We start from the raw sequence: 26441 nt of genomic DNA on the forward strand, positions 1-26441 counted from the left end.
TAAAACTTTTTGCTGCTTTTTTTCAACTTTTTATCAACTGATGTTCGGAGGCTTTCATTTTTAAAGAACAGTGGAAGGGGAACAAGCAACAGCCTACCCCCTTTGTTTTTACAAAATAAGTTAAAAGATCAAACTAATACCGATGAGACGATATGCGAAAGCTAAAATTCACCTAATACATCGACATAAGGCACTTAGGGGTAATGAGGAGATAAGAAAATCAAGATTGGCATAGAACTTATTATTCCATTTACCTTTCAAGTCTTAAAATATAAGAAAGGAAGAGATTGAGATAGTAGCTTAAAATGCATTGGTGGGCCAATTTAGCTGACACACTCCTGAAAATCGTCTTCATCATGCGCAACAACTTCCCTAAATAAAGAAAATTTTCTCTCGTCCACCAAGACGATATGAAGCTAAATTAGAAACATACCTTTTTTTCTCTTTGTTGCCTGTTTTATGTTTTTCATAGATTCATAGGTGGGGCAAGGATTCGTTGTTTTTCTAAGTTGGTCATAGATTCCAAGTATTTTTTTGTAGGACTGTTACTGTTGCTGACTTAGAGGCAGATATTGATATCACATAGCCTTCAGTCTATCGAGGCTGCAGCTGTTATACCATTTCTATTGGCAAGGTTATTGATCACATTCGGAGCTTGGGCGACCACAGCTCAGACAGAGCCCCACCCCACCCTAATCGAGGTCTGTTAAGTCAAGCCTATGAATTATTGTTGCCTCGGTTTAACTTTTGTCTTTTATGGCCTTTTTTTCTTGTTTCGGGAGATTAGACCTGGCCAAACGACGCCTAAAATGGCAGCTTTTTTTCTTCGGCCATTTTTCAGGTTTCGCTTTTATAAAACCGAAGACTTGTGATCAGATCAGACTTTGGTACTTGTGTATTATTCAGAACACGCTCAATAAGTAAAGCTAGGTTCTTTCGTGAAACAAGCTACGATGTAGGTACATTTTAATTAAATATTTTATGTATAGAGGTGGTTAGGTTAAGTATTTGACATGGTTCACCCCAGCCCTCCTAATGTGCAAATATATAGCCCAAACTTTTGTTAAAGCTAATGAAATAAAACAAAATATGATGAAAATATAATACTTTACTAGGAAAATTTTAAAATTTCAACTTAGAATTATGTACCCAGAACGCAAAAATGTCGTTAAGAACCGCGTTAAAAGGAGGTCTTCCTTCTGCCTTTAATGCCACCCTCCACAAGTACTCTACTAAGATGACAGCGGTATGTACTTCGGTGCCGTTTATTACGCCACTTTACATAATCCCACACTCTCTCTACTTTTTGGGTAGAGGCACTGGTTTCTGGGTCGACAAAAGTATTTTGGGATTCACCTTCAAGTGAATGAAACCTGCTTGTTCCAGCTTAGTTGTGTTGTAGCCCTTCCAACAATCTGAAATGATTCTTGATCCTGGCTCTACGAGAAGCTCAATTTGTAGGAGTAAAGTTTCCGCTCTTCCGTCGGAGACCTCGACTAAAAAACTTTCCCCGGTTTCCTTGCACACTCCACCAAACATCTAAATTCACACTCCACCAAAATGTACATGCATCGTAGTTTGTTTCACGAAAGAACCTAACTTCACTTATTCAGTGTGTTCTGAATAATACACTAGTACCCAGCTTTTTCACAGTCTTTGGATTATGGAAAAATCATATCCAATCATTGAGCCTTGATAAAAGCTGATTTTGTGACGGATTGTAGAAAAGAGAATTTGAACCGAGGTTCAGCGTAGTGGCTTCAATGCCAGTGACATTGCAGAGAAGTCACTTTGATACTTAACCTTACCTTGGCTGTTTGTGTGCCTGGGTGTTCTTATGCTTATATTCCATTTTTAGATCCGCACCGAAGGAGCACGCGACATCGACCCAGTTTCAACAGAGGGTAAGCCGACATTGTTAAATACTGGGACATATTTCGGACCAGTGGAGCTAGTAGTGGAGGAATCTACACCGTATCTGAGCAGAACTGAAAGTGGTGACTCGTACACGAGGCAAGCTGATGGTGAACTACTTTTGCAAGTAAGTGCGTCTACATCCTATTCTATATGTCAAATTTAACTCTAACTCAGATATTAACTTTCACGAGGTCACATCCGTTCCAGCTGAAATCACCTCGAATAAAAAAATCTTGTTTTTGCTTGGCTTCAATTTACTGCCAGAAACTTACCACTGGTCCCGTTTTACAATTCCAGCTTACTCTTGAATCTAAAAATTACAGAAAAATCGATTCTTTGCAGCATATGCATCGCGTTTTCCGATGACAAATTGCAGTTTGTTTCTGGGCTCACCAATTTTGCGACATGTCCATAAGAAAATCTAGGCACAAAACAAGTCAAAAGGTCATATCTCTGCAGCTAAAGCATACACTCAAGCTGAAAACTGCCGAGATTCGGATGGTAAGTAAACAGCACTTTTACCATTAAAAGGAAAGAACTGATATTGCAAAACATTCAAGTGCTGAATGGCATTTTTAAGGTCTTGAAGTTGTTGGGGAGACAAGGACTACCTTTTAAAGCACCTGACGACCAGGAGAAGTTCGAGGTTCTAACAAAGCCATTATTAAACCACAGAATCTTCGTTGAGATCATACTTTTGATCTTGAAATTTGACGCCCCTTTTAAGGAACATCTGGAAAAAGCAATAGAGGATAGCAAAATCGGACACGGATGCGATTAAAAAATCCTGAGACACAGCCAAGGGTCCTGACTCACTCGTCCCTTTTCTTTCTAAGACGACGGTCCATAAAATGATAAAAAACATTTTGAAATTCATGCGGATAGCTATAGTGAACAAAATCAGAGAAAAAACTACAACATACAAATGGATAGAACTCAAAACACTGGGCCTGTAGACCAGGCTTCTATTGTGTTAAGATTTGTGAAAGACGAAGAAATTCACGAGTGGCTCTTTGCTGTCATACATGTCATAGATTCTACTGGCAAGGGTGTGAACGAAATTCTACAAGCCAAGATCGAAGATCGTGGAATTAAGTATGAGAACATATCTAGAGTATCGTTTGAATGTGTTACTAACATGAGGGCTAAATTTAACGGATTTCATTCTCACAATAAAAACCCTGTTCCAGGTTCGGTTTATATCTGATCCTACAGTCACGTTCTAAGACTGTGTACCGTTGATTGTTGCTTTGCAACGGAGGTGAGGAATCTCTTCGTCCCATGAACAGAATTTCATATTTCTTTGCTGAGCCGCACAAACGAATGGGCCTGTGGCGACAACAATTAGAGAACACAAAAGAAGGGTAGTCGAAGTTGAAAAGGGTAGACAAAATCGGTGAAACTCCTTGGCAGGCAAAAGAAAGGTCACTTGTTTAGATGTTTTCGAGTGAAGATTTCTTGTACTTAAGATACAGTGCATGTTTTGTCCTCAGTGGAAAACGAAACATTTTGTCCTTATTAGAAAACAGCAATTCTTTCGACTCAAAAACTTCACTTGAACCAAACCGAGTAAGCTTATGGAGTAAAAATGAATTCTAACTGCTCACTTGTTTCTTGCTGTATTTGAAGTCATTGCCCTATTTCAAGGTAACTCCAGACAAAACATTGGACTTTATAACGGCCTGGAGCATGGTTGATGAAGCAAGAAAGAATCTAGAGAGCATTTGCTCCGAAAGCGTCAAAGAAAACGCCTCCAAGTTCGTGTCAAAGATCTAGGGCCTTCTAGAGACCACTTTATTGGATTTTGAAACCAACTAAGAGCTACCAGCTTGTCGTTTTGTCAAAAAAAAGGCATGCCGGGAGAAATGGCCAAAGATTCTTGACCTGAAGATCTGGAACAGCAATTTCGAGTCTAAGTGTCCAGGTTAGTAATTGATCAAATAGCAACTAGCCTGAAAGAAAGATTTTCAGACAACAAACAGCTTATTTCTGACATATATTTCATGCAGCCAACTATGTTCAGCCTTTTGCTTCAAGTTCAAATGTCAAAAGTCGGCCCTCCAAGAAGTTGTAAAGATGGCGAAGGTTTCTCATGACGAGCTGAGATCAGACTGAAAAACTTTGACTCCGTTTACGACGAAATCGTTAGAACGGATCGTAAAAAAAGCTGGTATTGGCCCAGTGAAGCGTATGATGATGGATTAAAACTTGCAGCTCAATATGGAGGGGCCGATATGCGAGATTAAAATTCATACAGCTTGTGCAACAACTATATAATTTGCGCGTATATGCTGCTATGAAGGCTTGAACTGTGCTAATCAGCTTACACCTCAGTTTTTCTGGCCTATGAATATCTGCTAACGCTTTCGTTTTCTCAAGTCAGGTGTGAAAGATGCTGCAAGAAATTGAAAGTCATTAAGACAAGATAAAGACCTACATTATGAAACAATCTCTCGGAAGCATTCATGTTGATGTCATGTGAGCGACAGCTGCTTGGTCCAGTACAAATAAAAATGTTTTAGAAGACGTGAAAAGAGATTCGAAGACCTTAACATCGTTTTTTTCAGTGCAGTAGTTTTTTCCTCTTTAGTCTAATTATTATGTTATGTATCTGACCAAAATATATATTTTGTGTTCTGATGGGAAGTTTAAAATTTCTCAGTGGTGTTAAACACCCGTCTGAAGACGAAACATACCGTGAATGTTCTTTGGCCAAGATTTCCATGATGCAAAACGAAAGCTTAAAACTTTATACAGCTGAAAATAAGATGTCACTCTCCCAGGAAGATCTGGTATAAAAAATGATTAGTGGTATCTGTCCTCTTGCTACTGTAAGCCTGCTTCTTACTTAGTGACTAGTACTAGTTTGCCTGGTGGTGCAAGTTTCGTTGCGGATGACACGGAGCACAATTTCCATTCGTTGCTCAAGCCATTTCAGATAAATACGGAAAAAACAAACAAATTCCTTCTATAAGAAGGACCGTAGGGGGGGGGGGGCACCTAACCCAAAAGCCCCTTTATTTTTTTCGCTCCCAGTCCGCTTCTGCATACAGTTCGCTTCTAAACAAATAAAATCAATCAGTTGTAAAAGGCTAATAAAATTCAATCAGTAAAAATATATCCTTCAATTAATTTTTTGTCATCAGTTTTTTTTTTGTTAAAACAAACAGTAATTTCTCTAGAAAAATCCTTAGAGCCTACTTACCGCTTTTTTCTCTAAAAACGGTTTACTAAGCATAATAAGTGGATAGTCTATAAGACTTACTTGTACTATTTTGTTCCCCTCTTTCGCCTTCTTCAGGAGACCTTGATAGATTTTTTCTTGCTGTTCGTCTTCTAATGTCAGATCTTTTACTTCACACCTGTATTGACTTAGGTTTACCTCATATGCTTTAATTTTGTTTTGTAAAACGTTCTGCTTTTCCTGGAATTGATATTAAAAAAACATAAAAGTTTAGAGTATTAAAAAAATAAGTCATAAAAAAGTATTAAAAGAGTATTAAAATAATAAAAAAATTAGAAAAAAAGGAAAAGCAAACAGCTTTTTACAGCTCTTCATAGAGCGGCTGTATCCTATTGGGGGAGGGGGATGATATTTATTTTCACCATCTAAACCCAATTTGAAAAAAATATAATCAATAATACACCTTATGGTTGCAAAACGGTCATACAAAGATCGTTTCTATAGCTAAAGTCCCTCTCTTTCCCCAAGATGAGCTGGATCCCTTTTGAACGGTAATTTTAGGTACAATCAAGACCTAAAAGGCACAAAAATGTATATAAACTTATCATTACTATTTAGAATTAAATATGATTTCTTTAAACTTAAAGCAGAGAGCAGCATTTGAACTTCAAACGAACAAAAATTTTTGCGTATATGAGGGAAGTTGCCCCCTCCTCAATATCTCACTCTTCATGCTAAGTTTGTTTGAACTTAAAAAACTTCTAATTTTTCTAATTAACCAACGCTTATGTTTCAGGAGCCGTTCTTGAAGAATTTAGGCAAAAAGTCAAACTCAAGCGTAAAAGGCAGGCATTGAGGAGGGGGCAACCTCCATCATAAACGCAATAATTCCTGTTCGTTTTAAGTTTAATGTCGTTCCCTACTTTCAGTTGAAAAAACTTATTTAAAAAAAATGAAAATCTGATCTTTTTTAAATAATACTGGGAAATGCGGCTCCGTCTTTACGGAAAGATACTCTAGACATTTCAATCCCAGTGGAAATTTATCCCGATGATTACCATTTCTCATCTCCACATGTAAAATTGAATCGACAAAAATGAAGCAAGAGAAATAAAGGATTTTCGTAAAGGAATTCTGGTGAATTACCCCCAGTGTAAAATTTCCCTGTAAAGTTCCCCTCCCGAAAACTTCTCCCTCCATGAAAAACTATCGCCGTGGAAAATCCCATAACGGAATATTCACCCTCCTCCTACTCGAAAATGTATGCATACTTTCCGATAACAAATACGTAAACGACAAGCATAGTTATTATACCTTTCAACAATACTGAACAATATCCCTATCTCAAAATTGAGACCGAACGAATTATCAGTGAAAATGCATCCGTGATCTTTCTTGTGGCAAAAACTGAAAAATTACACATTTTTGAAGATGGGAGCTTGAAACCTCTACAGTAGGGTTTTATGATACACTGAATCCTATGGTATGATTATAATTAAGATACCTGGATTTTAAGGGGGGTTTATACCTATTTTCAAAAACCAGGTAAACTTTCTTAGGCTTCTAGGCTTTGATAGGTAAATCAAAACTTACTAAATTTTATAGATTTGGACCCAGCATAATAAGCCGATGCTTTTGATATATCTACTGATACCAAAATTCTATTTTGTAGAATTTATGTTACTATTGAGCCACAAGTAGGATAGTAATTGCTGATTCTGGACCACCTATATCACCCCATCAATTTACATCATTTTCAGTCCATTTTACGTCATTTTAACATCAAGTATTAAATATTTTGAATATTTTCCATCCCGACATTCAACATGAAAACAGGTTCTTGGAAATCAAAGTTTGGTCTCATTTTTATACTTTTTCACAATGTGAACACGGATTCTAGGCTCCACCAAGATCACCCCATCAATTTATCCCATGAATTGAATTCGTACTACTTTAGATGACAATTTGTAACATTTTTACCATTTCCAATAATGAGCTTTAAGATCAAAACACGTATTGTGAAAAAAGAATTTGATGAATTTGTGAAATAAGAGTTTAATTATATTCCATTTTCCTATACTACTGATAAAATGTAACAGTTTAATATAATTTTATATTTAGTGGATAGTTCGATATCAATATCTAAATTATTGTTATTACCGTTCCCTTTTCTTTCTATAGCCTTTAAAATCATACCTTTATCTAATTCTTTAATTTCTTTTCAAGATCAGCTTCGGCGCAAATAGATCAACCATTTCAGCTTCAAAATCAATAATTATAACGATTTTCTTTCCATATATGGTAAAAATACATTTAATTGCTCTAATTGTGTATTCCATTCCAATGTCTAAATGTTCTTTCCTAATAGTTCGATTCTCTTTTGACTCTTAAAAAGTGAACTAGAACTTTCAGTTTCTATTCAAATAAGCCCTCTCTGAAGTTTATACAACCATCCCTTCGATAAGAGCCACATATGCCCCCAGGGCATAACCTAGAACCACTGCCAAAGCCCTGGGGATTGTATCGACACCGGATTTTTTTTTATCTATTATTTGAACTATTTTTAACAAAACGCCTATCTCAAAATATTTATCATTTGGGGAAAAGGGGCGTGAGGGAGGGGAGCAGTTACCCTTAAATCATTTTTGACTCTCAAAAACTGAGCTAGAACTTTAAATTTCCAATCAAATGAGCCCTCTCTGAAGTTTATACGAGTACCTCTTCCATAAGAACCGTATAGACCCCAGGGCATAACTTACAACGCCTGCTCTCGGGCTCTGGGGGGTTGTATTGACCCCAGAGCTTTTGTTATGCGACATTTTAACTATTTTCATAACAAAAGCTATCTCAAAGTTCTTATCAGATTGGTTTGGGGGGAAAAGGTCGTGGAAGGAAGGGGGGCTAGTTGCCATCCTATCTCTTTTGACTCTTAAAATGTGAACAAGAGCTTTCAATTTACAATCAAATGAGCCCTCTCCAAAGTTTACACGAGCTTCCCTTCCATAAGAGCAATGTATGCCCCCAGGGCATAACTTACAACGCTTGCCTCCGGTCCTTGGGGGATTGTGTCGACACCGGAGTTTTTTTTTATGATCTTTGAATTATTTTTAACAAAATAGCTATCTTGCAGTTTTATCAGATGCATTTGTGAAAAAGGGCGTAGGGGGGCTTGTTGCCCTCTTATTACTTTTGACTCTAAAAAAGGGCACAAGAATTTTCAATTTTGAATGGAATGAGCCCTCTTTTGACGTTTATGTGACGGCCTCTTCTATACGAATTGCCTCTGGGAAAAAACAATAATAAAGTCAAAACTAATCATCTTATTTTATGACTTGCGTAGGGAGGGGGGGGTATAAATTACGCTTACTAGTAGTAAGCTTAATTCAGAATTAAAGAAATACAATAAAACGACCAAAATGAATAGCTATGCAAAACAGAAACAGTGCATAGTTTTTCACAAGCCCCCCTAGAATATCTTACTTATTGGAATAAAGATTTCTCCTTTTCTTAAAAACACTTGCCAAGATGAACAAGAGCTAAGAGCTTATATGGCACTTGTGACGAGGAAACAAGAGCTAAGAGCCAAGAGCTCACATGGTATGAGCTCTAACAAAATTCTAAGAATCAATGGATTGACTTAAAAGGAAAATCAGAGGTTTAATGCCGGTTAGGAAAAAAATAAGAGCTCTGAGTCACCATGTCCTTCTAAATATCAAAATTCATTAAGATCCGATCACCCACTCGTAAGTTATAAATACCTAATTTTTTCTAATTTTTCCTCTCCCTTTAGCCCCCCCCAGATGGTCGAATCTGGGAAAACGACTTTATCAAGTCAATTTGTGCAGCTCCCTGACACGCCTACCAATTTCCATTGTCCTAGCACGTCCAGAAGCACCAAACTCGCCAAATCACTGAGCCCCTCCCCCCAACTCCCCCAAAGAGAGCGAATCTAGTACGGTTACGTCAATCACGTATCAAGGACATTTGCTTATTCTATCCACCAAGCTTCATCCCGATTCCTCCACTCCAAGCGTTTTCCAAGATTTCCCCCTCCAACTCCCCGAATGTCAACAGATCTGGTCGGGATTTGAAATAAGAGCTCTGAGAAATGAATTCCTTCTAAATATCAAATTTCATTAAGATTCGGTCACCCGTTCTTAAGTTAAAATACCTCAATTTTTCTAATTTTTCCAAATTAACACCACCCCTCAGCTCCTCCAAAGAGAACGGATCCGTTCCAATTATGTCAATCACGTATCTAGAACGTGTACTTGTCCTTCCCATCAAGTTTAATCCCGATCTCTCCATTCTAAGCGTATTCCAAGATTTCTGTTTCCCTCCTCCAACCCCCTATGTCCCCGGATCAAATTCGGTCGAAAATGGAGCATCTGAGACATAAGATCCTTCTATATACATCAAGTTTCATTAAGATTCGATCACCTATTCGTAAGATAAAAATACCCCAATTTTCACGTTTTCCAAGAATTCCGGTTTCCCCCTGCAACTCCCGCCCATGTCACAGGATCTGGTCGGAATTTAAAATTAGAGCTTTAAACTACAAGATCCTTCTAAATATCAAATTTCATTAAGATCTGGTCACCCGTTCGTAAGTTACAAATTCGTCATTTTTCCGAATTACCCCCCCCCCCCCAACTCCACGAGAGAGAGCAGATCCGGTCCGATTATGTCAGTCACATATCTTAGACAGGTTTTTATTCTTCCCATCCAGTTTCATTCTGATCTCTCCGCTTTAAGTATTTTTAAGATGTCCGGTCCCCCCCAACTGCCCCCCAATGACGCTGGATCCCATTGAGATTTAAAATAAGAGATCTGAGTTACGAGGTCCTTCTAAATATGAAGTTTCATGAAGATCCGATCACTCCTTCTTAAGTTAAAAATACGTCATTTTTTTCTAATTTTTCAGAATTAACCCCCCCCCCCCAAAAAAAAGAGGATCCGTTACAACTCCCCCCAATGTCACCAGACCCAGTCGGGATTTAAAATAAGAGCTTTGAGATACGATATCCTTCTAAATATCAAATTTCATTGAGATCCGATCACCCATTCATAAGTTAAAAATACCTCATTTTTTTAAATTTTCAGAATGAACCCCCTTCCCCCACCTCCAACTACTCCAAAGAGAGCGGATCCCTTCCGGTTATGTCAATCATGTATCTAGGACTTGTACTTATTTTTCCCACCAAGTTTCATCCCGATCCCTCCACTCTAAGTGTTTTCCAAGATTTTAGGTTCCCCCTCCCAACCCCCCCCCCAACGACATCAAATCCGGTCGGGATTTAAAATAACAGCTCTGATACACGATATCCTTCCAAACAGCAAATTTCATTAAGATCTGATCAACCGTTCGTAGATTAAAAATACTTCATTTTTTCTATTTTTCCGAATTAACCGGCCCCCCACTCCTCCCCCAGATGGTCAAATCGGGAAAACGACTATTTCTAATTTAATCTGGTCTAGTCCCTGATACGCCAGCCAAATTTTATCGTCCTAGCTTACCTGGAAGTGCCTAAAGTAGCAAAACCGGGACCGACATACAGACAGACCGACAGAATTTGCGATTGCTATACGTCACTTGGTTAATACCAAGTGCCATAAAAACTCGTGGAATAGGCTATTAAGTAAGAATCGTGTACGCCTAGAATTTCTTATTTTTATCAGATTCTAAAAAATGTTTTGTGCTTATCAAATTAGTTGCCTGTACCCTTTGTTCACTCTCTATTAATATGATTTTGTCCTGTTCAGAACACTGTTCCACACTGTTCAAACAGTTCGTAGTAACGAACTGTAAGTAAGGAGCGACAAGGTTCAATATTAAGCCAAAGTCTAAAAAACGATATTTTGATACAAAAGATGTATTAAAAGAAGCAGATTATTATGCTAATTTTAAATATATAGGTTTCATCAAGTTTAGTTCCACCCATCAAAAGTTACCAGCCTGAGAATATTTGCCTTATTTGCAAAGAAAGAGGAAAAGCTCCCCTAAAAGTCATAAAATCTCAATGAAAATCACACCATTAGATTTGGCTTATCAGAGAACCTTATTGTATAGGTTTCGAGCTCCTATTTGCAAAAATGTGGAATTTTGTTTTTTTTTTTTTTTTTGCCATAAGAAAGATCACGGATGCGTGTTTATTATTTTTTTTTTTTTTGCTTGTTGTTTTTCCCCGGGGATGATTGTATCGAACCAGTGGCGCTATAATATCGCGAAAGGTCTCACTCAAACAGAAATTAAAAGTTCAAGTGCCCTTTTTAAGTGACAATAAAAATGGGAGGCCAACAAGCCCCCTCCCACCCTCATTTGTTTCCCAAAGTATTTTGTTCAAGTTAGTCAAAATATCTTCTAACGGGAAAGGGCTGTAAGTTATGAACTTTGCCCATTGTTTACTAAAAGCATTGGTTATTGGTAAGTATATGGACGTTTTCAGGGGAGATTTTTCTGGTGGGAGGGGTCCGGGGGTTAAGTTACGTGGGAGGATCTTTCCATGGAGGAATTTTTCATCAGGATAGAGAATACACGAAGGCGGCGCTGAGTGTATCAGCATTATTTAAAAAACAATCAGAAGTTAAATAAAAAAACAAGTTTTTTTTAACTGAAAGTAAAGAGTAAAATTAAAACTCCAAACGGACGGAAATTATGACGTATATGAGGGGGTTCGTCCCCTCGTCAACACTTCGCTCTTTACGCTAAAGTATTTTATAGTAATTTCAAAAGAGCTATTTATTCTGATTAAACGGCCTTTGTGATTCAGGGGCCATTCTTAAAGAATTTGAACAAAATTCGAACTTAAGCGTAAAGAGCAAGGTATTGACGAGGGGGCAAACCTACCTCTAATTATGTATATAAGAAAGTACAACCCCTCGTCAATACCTCACTTTTTACGATAATGTTCGAATTTTGTTGAATAAAGGTTGATATAAGCAGCAATTTGATTGTGTTGTTTTCCGTCCATTCATGGCATTTAATTTAAACTTAAGCAGCTTCAGAACTATGATTTTTATATAATAAACCAAAGATGTTGTAAGTCTTTGGCTTGTGGTTGTTATTAAATTAAAAAAATAACAAGTTTATTTTCTAACTGAAAGTAAGGAATAACATTAAAACTTAATACGAACATAAATTATCACGTATATCTTTTAAACATCTTTTCTTTCATTCATCTCAGTCATCTGAGAATCGCTCAACTTTTGACTTTCATTTCAAAAAAATAGTTTCGACCTCTTTGACCGTTCTGTTGATATTCCTTACATATTTAGTTACACCAATATCCCTAATTAGTTACGAGGGAGATTCTTTGCATGGAGAAATTTCTCGTGGGGGTACGAAATTTTCCATGGGGGAGCAGGATTTCCCCACATTATTTAAAAAAACAGCAATGAAATTAAATACAAGTGTTTTCAATCGAAAGTAAGAAGCAACATTAAAACTTAAAAAGAACAGAAAATATTACGTATATGAGGGGGATTGCATCTTCTCAATAGTTCGCTCTTATGCTAAAGTTTCTTTTTTAATTTTTAAAAGAGACTTCCAATTAAACAGCCTTTGTGATTCAGCAGTCATTTTTAAACAACTGTAACAAAAATCAAACTTAGGTTATTATAAAGCTATTATTAGTAAAAAAAATTAAATTAGTATGCAAATTTTGTTTTACTTATTCATGTACGGTGAACCAAATTCTTAACCTGCATTAATTCAAAAGCTTTTAAAAATTAAATATAAAAACAAGTTTTTTTAACTGAAAGTAAGGAGCGACATTAAAACTTAAAAAAAAACAATAATTATTCCGTATATGAATGGACTGTCCCCTCCTAAACGCCCCGCTCTTTGCGCTAAAGTTTTTTATTGTTTTAAAAAGTAGAGCTATGAGAAAGAGTCAAACCTACAATAACTTCAAACTCGAGACGACCAGAAATTACTATTAAAGAGTAAATAAAACCCAAAACGAACAAAAATTAAAAAAACAATCATGGCAAAAAAGCATACAACAGTTACTAATATAAATGAATAAATAAATCTTAAAACAAGTAAAGCTTCAGCTGAATATGCAAATCAAGCTTAAAACCAAGAAAAATATGTTGCTATTGAAGCAAAAATGAAACCTAAAACGAACAGAAATTAAAAAACAATCATAGCAAACAAACATTAAATAATAAAAAAACAAGTTTTTTTAACTGAAAGTAAGGAGCGACATTAAAATTTAAAACGAACAGAAATTACTTCGTATATGAAAGGGGCTGCCTCCTCATCAACGCCCCGCTTTTTACACTAGCGTTTGACTCTTTCTCTCAACTCTTCTTTTTAAAACAGTAAAAAACTTTAGCATAAAGAGCGGGGCGTTGATGAGGAAGCAGCCCCTTTCATATACGAAGTAATTTCTGTTCGTTTTAAGTTTAATGTCGCTCCTTACTTTCAGTTAAAAAAACTTGTTTTTTTATTTAATTTCTGAACGTTTTTGAATCAATGCATGTTTTGATTTTGGCTCTCCGCAGAGGAATAATTGAAACGAAATTTGCATATTTATTTTTTTGGCTAAATGGCTTTCTCATAGTTTTGATCGAATGATTTTGAGAAAAAAAGGAGCGGGGGAGGAAGCCTAGTTACCCTCCGATTTTTTGGTTACTTAAAAAGGCAACTAGAACTACTAATTTTTTAAGACTGTTTTTATTAGCAAAAGATATACGTTACGTAACTTATAAATTCGCTTACGTAGCGAACTTTTGCATTCTCATGTTTTTATTATATATATAATATGAAAAAAACTTCGTTTTCTTAAAGAGTTAAAGAGGCTGCGTCCCAAAGTCGAACCTTAAAACGTACAGGAATTAGAAGAGGCAGTTGGGGGGCTGCCGCCCCCCAAACCCCCAGCTTTTAAAGACTCTTTTGTACAGGTTTTTTTTTTGGGGGGGGAGACTTCATTGTTACTAATTACTAGTTTCGGCGCAATGGTTCTCCTGTCCTCTTGTGTTTAACATTTTTCGAAGTTATTCCATTATTCATTCATTTCAATTTTTTGTTAATTAAAAGAGGGCCTTTCCGAAGCCAAGAGCTGGGGGTTAGCAAAAAAACAAAAAACCTGTACAAAAGAGTCTTTAAAAGCTGGGGGTTTGGGGGGCGGCAGCCCCCCAACTGCCTCTTCTAATTCCTGTACGTTTTAAGGTTCGACTTTGGGACGCAGCCTCTTAAACTCTTTAAGAAAACGAAGTTTTTTTCATATTATTTCTGTACGTTTTTCTACAATCCATGGTGGATGTAATTTAATAATTCCTGTACTCCTCGTCTCTCAAATGATAAGCTGTCCAGGTGTTATCAAAATTTTTTTGATGTTGTGAAAAAAAACCGCCCGTGAGGGACTTGAACCCTTGACCCGAGGATTAAAAGTCTCACGCTCTACCAACTGAGCTAATAACTTGCATGTGTATAAATATAACTTCTCAATAGCTTTTAAAAATTTCAAATTAACATGGGCTCTTATGGAGAGAAATCCGTTAATTAAATTAGCTAATGGGTGGTTTCTGGAAAACAGGGAAGGAGTGATCGGATCAAGCTGAAATTTCGCGGATAAGCTCCTGGGCCGTAGGGGACCTTAACTTGTGAATTTCAGCCCGATCGGACAACGTTAAAAGGGGTGGGGGGGGGGGGGGTTTGGAGGGTCGAAACTTTCGGGGGGTTAAGATTTTCCTACGAAACTTTCATGGGCACTTACTCGGAGAATTCCGCATCGAATGAGTCTTCGTACACCCAGATCCGATGTCGGATGTGACCTGTAGGCGTCTAGGAAAAAAAAGTAAATGAATTTTAAGTGGCTATGCGTGGTTTCTGGAAAACAGGGAAGGAGTTATCGGATCAAGCTGAAATTTCGCGGATAAGCTCCTGGGCCCTAGGGGACCTTAACTTGTGAATTTCAGCCCGATCGGACAACGTTAAAGGGGGGCTTGGGTTGACAGGTCGAAACTTTCGGCCAGATTTTCCCCATGAAGAAAAAAGTTGGAGGGGGATGAAATTTTGCAGGTTTCTTAGTTGGAGCTCGGGCTACGAAATGCATCCCTTCCCATCCGTCTGCGACCACTGGAACCGAAGATCGCTTAACATTGTCGTGTGTCGCCTCTTTATAGAGGCACGAGTGTGCCTCCTTGATGAGGGGTTCATCCCCACGTCAGTATTTCTGAATCACAAAAGCCGTAGAATAAATAGTTGAAATTCCTGAAAATACTTTAGCGTAAAGAGCGAGGTATTAGGAGGAGGTGAGCCCCTCATATTCGTAATAATTTCTGTTCGTTTTAAGTTTTAATGCTGCTCCTTACTTCCAGTTGAAAACACTTTTTCATATTTATTTTTTCATTGAGTTTTTTTTAAATAATGCTAGAAAATCCTGCGCTCCCTTCATGGAAATTTTCTTCCCCCATGACAAAGTCCTCCATGGAAAGTTCCCCAACATGTCGCCCTCTTCTCAACCCCTCCCCCAACCGAAAAATCCCCCTGAAAACGTCTGTACACTTCCCAATAAACATTACTATATGTAAGCACTGGTCAAAGTTTGTAACTTGTAGCCCCTCCCACGGGGACTGTGGGGGAGTAAGTCGTCCCCGAAGACATAGTTATGAGGTTTTTCGACTACGCTGAATAAAATGGCTATCTCAGAATTTTTATTGGTTGACTTTGGAAAAATAATTAGCGTGGGAGGGGGCCTAGGTGCCCTCCAATTTTTTTGGTCAATTAAAAAGGGCACTAGAACTTTTCATTTCCGTTAGAATGAGCCCTCTTGCAACATTCTAGGACAAGAGGGCCGATACGATCACCCCTGGAAAAAAAATAAAAATAAAAAATAAACACGCATCAGTGATCTGCCTTCTGGCAAAAATACAAAATTCCACATTTTTGTAGATAACAGCTTGAAACTTGTACAGTATGGTTCTCTAATACGCTGAATCTGATGGTGTCATTTTCGTTAAGATTCTATGATATTTAGGGGTGTTTCCCCCTATTTTCTAAAATAAGGCAAATTTTCTCAGGCTCGTAACTTTCGATGGGTAAGACTAAACTTGATGAAACTTATATATTTAAAATCAGCATTAGAATGCGATTCTTTTGATGTAGCTAATGGTATAAAAATTCCATTTTTTAGAGTTTTGGTTACTATTGAGCCGGGTCGCTTCTTAGAGCTCGTTACCACAAACTGTTTGATACAACAGGTACTAATATAAAAGAGTAAATAAATCTAAAACGAGTGGAACTTAAACTAAATATGCAACTGAAGCTTGAAACGAACAAGAATCTCTAAAAACAAGAGTTTGAATTTTGCCTCGCCATAATAAATACAGTTAATAAATTTTTGCTCATTCACCCCTCCCTGTACTTCAAAGACGTTTAGTTGACTAATAAAGTTATTTTTAAGTTTCCCAAGGGTTCTGAATTCATCCTTTCAAAATAGGTCTCAACTCTACAGCGATCCAAAAATAAAACTCAATAAGTAAAAAAGTATTTCTTAATTTACTTAAAGCTTCGTTTTCATTTGCGTGACAATTTTCGGCTGCCCGACTGTGTTGGTTTTAGATAAAAAATTAATGAAAGGATTTTACTACACGTTTCCACCAACCCAGAGTTTGTTATGATTTTTCCGATAGTCTCAGTGTAATTCACATATTTGTGTGAATTTTTGAATTTATATTAATGTTTAAAAAATCAAAATGTCCGATTCCCTTTAACTAAGTTCATACTTAGTTAGATGGAATATAATACAGACATACATGTCTGTATTATACGGAATTTTAATAAGTCGGAAAAAATATATAGAGCAGTGCAATGGAAATTCTCAGAGACGTTGCAAGTGAAGCAGCCCAGGCAAAAGAGAAAATGAATCCTCATAAATAAAATATTATATTTTCTTGTTTTTCTACCCTTAGTTTTCTTGAATCAAAGCCATCATTTACAACTCCTATACTTATTGAAATAATCACAACAAAACTAAGCTCTTAGGGGTCACACTGACGATCCATATCAAATGGGAGGCCCACATTTGTTCTATTATTGAACATGCTAGTGGATCTCTGTCTCTCCTTAAGCTGTTGCTAAAATGTTATGTCCAAAAGCATCCACCACTTTGACATATCTTTTATCCGTCCACCACTTGAGCATTCTTGCCTGGCGTGGCATTTTGGACTTATGGCGGATCAGTCTGATAGGGTTGAAATTATCCAGAAGTATTATCCAGAAGTACCCTGAGAATTATTGACAGTTGAGGCAAAGTGTCTCACATTCTCCTCCTCAAGAAATTCCGCCTCCCCACCTTGGCAGCCCGACGTGTTATTTTTTGCACTAGAATCGGGAATAACCTACGTCGTAATCCAAGCTTTCAATATCTACTCCGAGCCCCTTATTGGCAACAAAAGTTCTGTTTACCACGATGATAAGCACAAAAAATTCCGGTTCTATATCCTATCAATGAAAGAACTAAGCGTTACAGAAGGAGCTTTGTACCAGCGTTTGTTGAAATCCTAAATAAATGAAAATTGTAATGTGTCATGTGTATTGTTTATGTGTCAGTTTGTTTATTATTATTTTCGATTGACAGGCCAGTCAGGACAATCACTGTATGTTTTTATACTGTACCTGACAAAGAGAAACAATGTTTTTATAATGTTGTGAGTTGATGCACCTGACAACAAAGCATGATGTACCGACAATGTTTATGATGTACCAACAATGTAACATATTCTTTTTTTATATAATGTAGGCTAACTGACAGAAAACGACAAATTCGGCAGTTTGATGTTGTAAAAGTTCCTTTGTTCAAAAAGTATTATTCATCACCTCAAAACCAAAAAGAAGTACCTTAAAAATGGATATACTCTGCTCCTTTTCCTTCGTGTCCTCATTGATGTCTGTCAATATTAAATTAAGCCTCTCAGTTTCTTCTATCTCTTTCTCTAGCCATTCATTGTTGCTTTCGACCTTTTTCTGCATTTCCATCCTTGTTTCCTTAAAAATATGTAAGTTAAATATGATGTTACTTTTAAGCAAGCTTATCAAAAATATACTTAGGACATCAAATTTAGTTTCTTTATTTTTAGGTAACACTTGCTCTAATCAATGATATCTTCCTCTTATGAATTTATTAAAGGTACCTTAATTACAACTTTCAGAAGCATGTACCAGCACTTTTTGATTCTTAAGTATTTTCCTTTCACTGTAGCAAAAATGAAACTAATTTTTGGAGAATATATGAAGGATACCAACTCCGCTGAGGTAATTTCTTTTTTCATCTGAAGTAAATATCTCAAAAAAAATTCTGTGAATTTTCTGTGCAGTTTGTTATTCCTGTTTGTCCTACACCTTGCCTTCTCAGAAACAAATCCTTGGGTTTATAGGTAAAAAGCAACATTTATGTGTCTAGCTAAAATTTTGATGATATTTTTTCCCTCTACAGATTTGTATTAATAAAAAGTGCACAAAATCAAAACTGTACCCAAGACAAGGGGATTGTCTCATCTTTGGCAGTTCACAGATTCGTGTGCATGTAAGTGTTAACCCCTAAACAGCGTTGCCACCACAGTCAGTTTTTAAAGGGCTACAATTGCCCAAATTTGCGTGCTACACAGTGATTTTTGTTGCTACAGTCAAAGCTTTTTTTTAACGTGTTGCGGCTTACACCTCAATCCTCGCATAGTTCGTTTAAGTGTACTTAGATTAGGTTGTAGGTCATTTTTTTATATTTTTAATGTAAAGGAATAAAAACGTATCCTGAGCTGATCAGAGCGCTGAATGGGAAAATGTACGCACACACTCACATCTCGTATCTAAATGTATCTAAGTTATTGTCATACATAAAAAAATTTCAGACATATATTTTGATGTGAGACACATCATGTAATTCTATTTTATATGTATGTATTTTCAATTTGGTCATATAAGATAAAAAGCTATATATTCAATGTGACATATGCTACAGTGCAACACATGATACTATAATAGTGCTATAATAGTACTTTCCTGCTACAGGTGGTAACCCTGCTCCTAAAACGCTTTACTTCGCTTCAGGAGATGATGGTTGCACTTCTCCTGACATTTGTTCTTGCCTCTTACTGGGCTAACATTTGCATATTTAAAGATTACAGCCAAGTGCCCACTGAAGGTAGTATGTGTCATTACATCTATCATCAATAACAATTAAAAAAATTTAATATTTTTAATTTAACAACTTTAATCAATAAAATGTTATTAATATTTTTCAGCATGTGTATATTAAACTGACAATACACATTCATTTGAATTTTTTTCAGTAAAGTTCAAATTATGTTCTGGCCCTGGGAAGGCAAAGAGGTTTCGAGCCCTACTCATGTTAATTTCTGCTTGTTTTGAATTTGAATCGGCTATTTATTGTAATTTCTGTTCGTTATGGGTTCATTTGTTCATCAATTCTGATTTGTGGTATTTTACGCTTGATAGATTATTGACTTTATTTTTGCTCATTTTTGGTTTAATGGAGTTCTTTACTTTTCTTTGAAAAACTTATTTTTCGGACCGTGTTTTTTTTTAATTGATATCAATATAAGTCATTTCTTCATACTTACTTTTAAACTTCTGAACAAACTGTTAGATGTTTTTAGAGCAGTTTCCGCATTTTTTATTCTTTCTGTCGAGAAGTTGTAAGATGCTTCCTCCTTCGACAGCTTTAATCGCAGTTCATTCACCTGAAAAATGTATCGCGTTAGCTTTGGCATATGAAGCGAATTAATAGGCATATTTATGAATTATTAGAATGTTTTTCATCAACCATGTGTGTACTGGACACATACTTTTGGACAAATATCCTCAACCGCTATAATACTTTTACTTTTTCAAATAATTTGTCGAATTTTTTATTCCTTGAAGTTACTCCCACCCGCTCCCCCAAAAATCCGAAATGCTTGGCTATTTTTGATCAATAAAATTTGAAACCATAAGCTAGAGGCCACTAGACTCCCAAGATCAAACATGCCCCCACTCCTATTCGCACTAGAAAATATATCTTTAAATAATTTACAGTTGGCATAATTTATGGCCCATTTTCCAGGTACTCTGTGGGTTATGTCATCCTTAGACGCAAACTTATAGATATTTTCAGCTATTCTGAATAAAATGGAAGCCTCAAAATGTAAATCAGACGTCCTAGGGGTTTAAAAAAGGACCAAATATCAAAAAAATATATAATAGGGGCTGGTCCCCCTCCAATTACTCTTGACTTTTAATGTCGGCACTAGAATTCTCAGTTTCTGATTGAATGAACATCATCCAGACATTCTACGACCACGAAAGGAGTTGATGAGGGGGCACCCCCTCCTAAAAAAATAAGGGTTTGATGTTGCTCTTTACTCTCATAATAATGGCGTAGACCCGGAATATTTCCAGAAATGAAGAGGGATTAGATATCAATTTACCTTCACCCTTCCCTGGAGATAACTCAATATCCATCTGAAGGTCTAATGAGGGTTAGAATGTTTTGGTAATTAGCTCTACTGTTTGGAGCATGCCCGCCCCCGCCTATAAAATGATCCACCGACCCTCCTTCACAATAGCTAATGCGCAGTTACACATTACTGCATGTAGTTTTTTGACATATATAGCGAACTATTTTAGTTAAATGAAGCTTTAAAATAGATGTTAGAAAGATTTTTCTGTAACAAAAAGGAGGGATATTAGAGGGCTGTAACGCCCTTGTTCTGGCTGAATCTAAATGGAGGGATATTAGAGATTAATGCTTACCGAAAGTGACTTTTATAGTTGTATTTACCCCAAAATGATAGCGCTTCAATTACATTTTACTGTCACACCCGTGGGTAACAGTTATTAAGTTCTCTTGCCACTAAATTCACATTGCTGCCTCGTATACCTGCAAAAAAAAAGTACCGAAAACGCTAAAGTATCCTGGGAGAAGGTTGTGAAATCATTTTGCATTCATGGCCAAGAGGGTGCAACCCCTCGCCGAGTTTTATGACTTCTGCAACGTGAATAGGTTAAATTCCATTCCCGGTAAGACTAGATGGCTATCGTTATCGTTACACTATTGTATGAAAAGGATTCTTTGCTTTTGGAAGACTCAAAAACTGTATTTCAAAAATATTGTTTTCGAGGACCCTACATACGAGCACGATCTAGAATTGAATGCTTTTCAGAACCCTCTGACAAAAGTGATGTTGTTATTCATGGCATACGTAGTGAGTTTAATGACAGAATTCAGTACTCCTTTCCAAACTGACGCTCCCTGTTCCATGTGTGGTAGGCCGAAACCAAAACGCCAGGACTTCATGATGAGAAAGTACGTCCAAGAAAAATATATGTTCATAAGCCCCAAAGACCCCAAAGCTTTTGTTCGGAGTATGGTGCCTCGAAAGAAACAAACCTAAAGTTTTGTTAGTGATTGAGCAAGTGAGTTTGGTGGAGTTATGTGAGTGAGAAAGTGAGGGTAGGAGTACTGAAGACGAAACCAACAATCTATGTGTCGACTTGTGAATTTTACAAGAAAGCAGTGATACAGATTCAAGAACGGTTCAAACTTGATGACAAGATATACGAAGACACGGGTTTTCCAGACTCAGGATTCTCCGCCTATTGTCGGATTATTTCATCAGTAGCCAGTCCCAAGCCTGGGTAAAGGAGGAGGGTTGGGCTGGGGGCTTGCGACCCCCACCTGAGACTCTGCAGCACGAACGTGCACTGGAGGAAAATCAAATTGCAAACGAAACATTAACGAATAGCCTCGGATCAACCCCTTTAACGATGACGACTAATGCATGCCCACGGAAAAGATTTTTGACTGCTAAGAAAAAGCTTAAACTGGGCTTTTGGAACGTGAGAACCATGACCCAGCTTTCAAAGACGGAACAAGTCATAAAACAAATGATTCAACATGAAATTGATATCCTAGCTCTATCTGAAGTACGATGGACGGGTGTGGGCGAAAAGCGAATAGACAAAGAACATACTATTATATATAGCGGCAACTATGCGACCAGAGATCCAGGAGTGGCCCTTCTGCTAACAAATGTTCCTGCCCAAGCTATGATAAGTTGGACCCCAGTATCATCACGAATTATAACGGCTAGATTCCTCGGTTCCCACGCGAAGCTGTCCATAGTAGCATGTTGATGCCCCCACGAATGAAGCATCCACAGAGGATAAACAGAGCTTCTATAATGAATTATTATATGAATTATTGAATTATTATAATGAATTAATAAATTATTATAATGAATTGTTTTTAAAGACATACCAAGACGTGATGTGCTATGCCTCTTGGGAGATCTTAGCGCCAAAATTGGAAATGATTACACTTTCTGTCCGGAGGTCCTCGGAAAGCATGGCATCGGAGAGCGAAATGACAATGGAGAACTACTGATTGATTTTGCCTTTTTACATGATCTGGTGATAGGGGGAAGTCTGTTTCCTCATCCAGATATACATAAATACTACTGGACTTCACCTGATGGTCGAATAAGAAACCAAATTGATCATTGTCTCATTAATAGGAAATGGCGCTCAAGTCTACAAGATGTTAGAGCTTATAGAGGAGCAGATGTAGGATCTGATTACAATTTAATGATAGCCACTATTCTTTTGAAACTAATGAAACATACAAGAAAGTGCCCCCTGCCTGCAAAACCACTTTTCGCATCAGCAAAGCTAAAAGAAAATGAAATGAAAACGTTGTTCAGTGTTCAACTATCCAATAAGTTTGAAACCCTCGTTCTGTCCGAAGATGCAGATTGTGAGGCAATATGGGAGAGTATGAAGTCATGCTATCAAGAAGTGGCAGAATCAACAATTGGGTACCGTCCAAAATTGAATGATGAATGGCTCTCCCAAAAGACGTGGGACCTGATCGCTGAAAGGAAAAAGATAAAAAGCCAACTCTTGGATGCCCATGTACCAAGTGTACAAATACACAAACAAAATGATTATAGGAGGATCGACATAGAAATCAAGAAAAGTGCACGGACATATAAGAGAAACTACATTGAGCAAAAATAATACAAGCCGAAGATGCAGCGAAGAGAGGAGACTCGAGGACCCTTTATAAACTAACGAATGTAATAATAGGCAAGAAACCGATTCAAGATGGACCTGTAAGAAATCCCGATGGCGTTCTCATCACCGAACGATCGGCTATTGATGAAACATGGGCCAACCATTTTGAAAAGCTTTTGAATAGACCACCGCCTGATGAGCTTTTAGATGTACCCTCTATAGCTTTCCTCAAGCTTGACATCAATACAGAACTCCCGACTCTTGACGAATTACTAACAGCCACAAAGAAATTAAAAAACGGCAAGGCACCAGGCGAAGACCGTATCACGGCGGAGTTGATAAGGCATCAATCAGTTCATGCATATCAATATGGCTGTCCTTGTTCCGAAAAATTTGGATGACACAAAAAGTACCAACAGATTGGAGGCGCAGCACACTCATAAAACTCTTCAAAAAGGCGATAAGACAATACCTGGGAATTGGAGAGGCATTAGTCTCTCATCCATACCTGGCAAACTTCTTTCACTAATAATCCTTCACAGAATACAGAGTCCACTTGACAAGTACTTGAGAGAAGAGCAACATGGTTTTAGACCAGGACGTTCATGTACCGATTTGATCTTCACACTAAGGGTGTTAATTGATGATAGCCGAGAATGGCAAAACAAATTGTACATGGCATTTATAGACTTTGAAAAGGCCTTTGACTCGCTGCATCGGGAGACTCTATGGAAACTACTAACCTTTTATGGGATCCCTGAGAAGTTAATAGCCCTCATAATGGCTCTATACGAAGAATCTGAATGCTGTGTTAAAACATCAGGAAGAAGGACAAGATACTTTCGTGTCCTTTCTGGTGTTAAACAAGGCTGTGTCTTGTCACCTTTCCTGTTTGCACTAGCCATTGACCATCTGCTCCGTAACACTGGCACCAGAAGCATACAATTAAACGTAGAACACTAAATTAATGATCTAGACTTTGCCGACGATATCACGCTTATTGAGTCCTGTAAACAAAAACTACAAGAATTTCTAGAAGATGTACGTGACAGAGGCCGACTTATGGGACTAAGAATCAACGCTGATAAAACAAAAAGTATGGCAGTAACCGATTCACCTTTACACCTGAGATGCGATAACCAGGACATTGAGCAGGTTCTAGAATTTAAATATCTTAGGAGCACAATGTTAAATACGGGATCAAATGAAAAAGATACATCATGCCGCATTGGGCAGGCCTCCGGCACATTCAACAGACTGAAACCGATATGGAGGTCGTAGAATTTCCCCCTCCGACTCAAGCTTCGTCTATTCAATAGCAACATCATCCCGTCCTGTTATATGCTTCCGAAACCTGGCATCTGAAAAACAAGCAAGAAAGGCGAATTCTAGCTTTCGAGAATACATGTCTCCGGAGAATACTAAACATCCGTTGGTCACAAAAAATCTCTAATGAGAAGGTGAGACGGATGACCGGACAACCCATAGTGACAGATGTCATTAGGACACGTCGGTGGAAATATTTGGGGCATGTACTTCGTATGGACGATTCCCGGATCCCGAAAGCGACGTTCCAGAGGCAACCAGAAGGAAGAAGAAGAAGAGGCAGGCAGCGCAATACACTGCGGCGCACCTATCAGACGGACCTGCGAAACATAAATGCTTCCCTTCAACCGGCGTGGGAAGATGTCCTTGCTGCGGCGCACATGAGGGATGACTGGCGGCTTCTCGTTGATGCCCTGGGCGCCTCTGGAGGCACAGAAGGATGTAAGGTCTAAGGATTGGTCAAAAGTGTAATCGACAAGGAAAGAAGAGAACATGTAGAGTCACCCAGAGATGTTGCTACGGCTAGTGTACTGGATTACTGAAAAGCTGCCCTGAATGCAGGTGACCATTTTAGGAATCCACCCTTTCAGAATATGTGCAGCGTAATGCAAAATATGTGCACTTTATGTTTTTGATCCTGTTTGTAAATGTTGTTTCTGAGATACTAGTTTGCTAAAGGAAATCAAAACTGACAACAGAAACCGTCTAGCTACAACCACGCCGTCTTTTACACTTCAGAAGAAGCTGGGAGTGAAGATAGCTTGTGTCACGGCAGAAAGCTTGACAACAGACCAAGCTAAGAGAAAAATACCGAAAGAAGCTGTAGCGTCTGCCTCAGAAGTATATTCACAAGAACGTCTGCTATTGGCAATAAATTTAGTGAAAGTTTTCTATTTTGTTCATAGTCAGATGACTTTAAAGATTTTTGACCAAAGATTTCTTTTAGAAGATATCGAAATGAGGATTATACATTTTTTTACGGTTTTGTTTATTTTAGAAAATAGGGGGAAACACCCCCTAAAAGTCACAAAATCTTAACGAAAATCACAGTATCAGATTCATCATATCAGAGAACTCTACTGTTAAAGTTTCAAATTCCTATCACCAAAAATGTGGAATTTTGTCTTTTGCGCGTGTTTATTTGTTTTGTTTTGTTTTTTTTTTCTTTCCAGGGGTGATCGTGTCGATCCAGTGGTACTAGAATGTTGCGAGAGGGCTCATTATAACGAAAATTAAAGTGACCAAAAAGATTGGAGGGCACCTAGGCTTCCTCCAACGTGTATTTTTCCCCAAAGTCACCGGATCGAAATTTTGAGATAGCCATTTTGTTCAGCTTAGTTGAAAACCTACTAACTATGTCTTTGAGGACGACTCAATCCCCCGAAGTCCCACGGGGGGGGGGGGCTGCAAGTTACAAACTTTGACCATTGTTTACATATAGTAATGGTCATTATGAAATGTACAGACGTTTTCAGGGGGACTCTTTCGTGTTGGGGTGGGATGGGCTACGTGGGAGGATCTTTCCATGGAGGAATTAATCATGAGGGAAGAGAATTTCCATAAGAAAACGAGAAACTAAATTATTATTTTTTTTCTCCTGGAAGTAATGAGCAGCATTAATACTTAAAACGAACATAAAATATTATGTTTATAATGGGATTCGTCTTCTCCACAATACCTTGCTCTTTACGCTAAAGTATCTTTAGTAATTTCAACCATTTATTCTACGGTCTTTGTGATTCAGGGGTCATTCTTTAAGATTTGGGATAAATTTCAAGCTTTAGTGTAAAGAGCCACGTATTGACAAGGGGGAAAACCCCCTCACATACGTAATAAAAATACACAAATATAGATGTTCATTGCGTAAGTTAATTCTTGAGGTACGTATGTTTATTGCTAACCAAAATGCTAGTACAAAAAATAAAAAAATCTAGTTGCATTTTTCAATAGCCAAAAATTGGAGGGCAACTAGGCCCCCTCCGCCACCTCTTTTTT

At 37.6% G+C, this 26441-nt stretch overlaps 1 protein-coding gene across 4 annotated transcripts in view; it reads right to left on the bottom strand.

Annotated features, from left to right (window-relative positions):
• LOC136036718 (coiled-coil domain-containing protein 39-like) overlaps positions 1-26441 on the bottom strand; it is a gene marked incomplete in the record, with an annotated part of 149037 nt that overhangs the window by 105659 nt on the left and 16937 nt on the right. For all 4 annotated transcript variants that reach the window (XM_065719061.1, XM_065719063.1, XM_065719064.1 and 1 more), the window contains 3 exon segments: positions 5183-5341; positions 17949-18095; positions 19688-19807. In XM_065719061.1, the coding sequence (XP_065575133.1) occupies positions 5183-5341; positions 17949-18095; positions 19688-19807 (426 nt within the window).

This window comes from Artemia franciscana, chromosome 15 (assembly GCF_032884065.1).
Source record: "Artemia franciscana chromosome 15, ASM3288406v1, whole genome shotgun sequence".
NCBI classification, from domain to species: Eukaryota; Metazoa; Arthropoda; class Branchiopoda; order Anostraca; family Artemiidae; genus Artemia; species Artemia franciscana.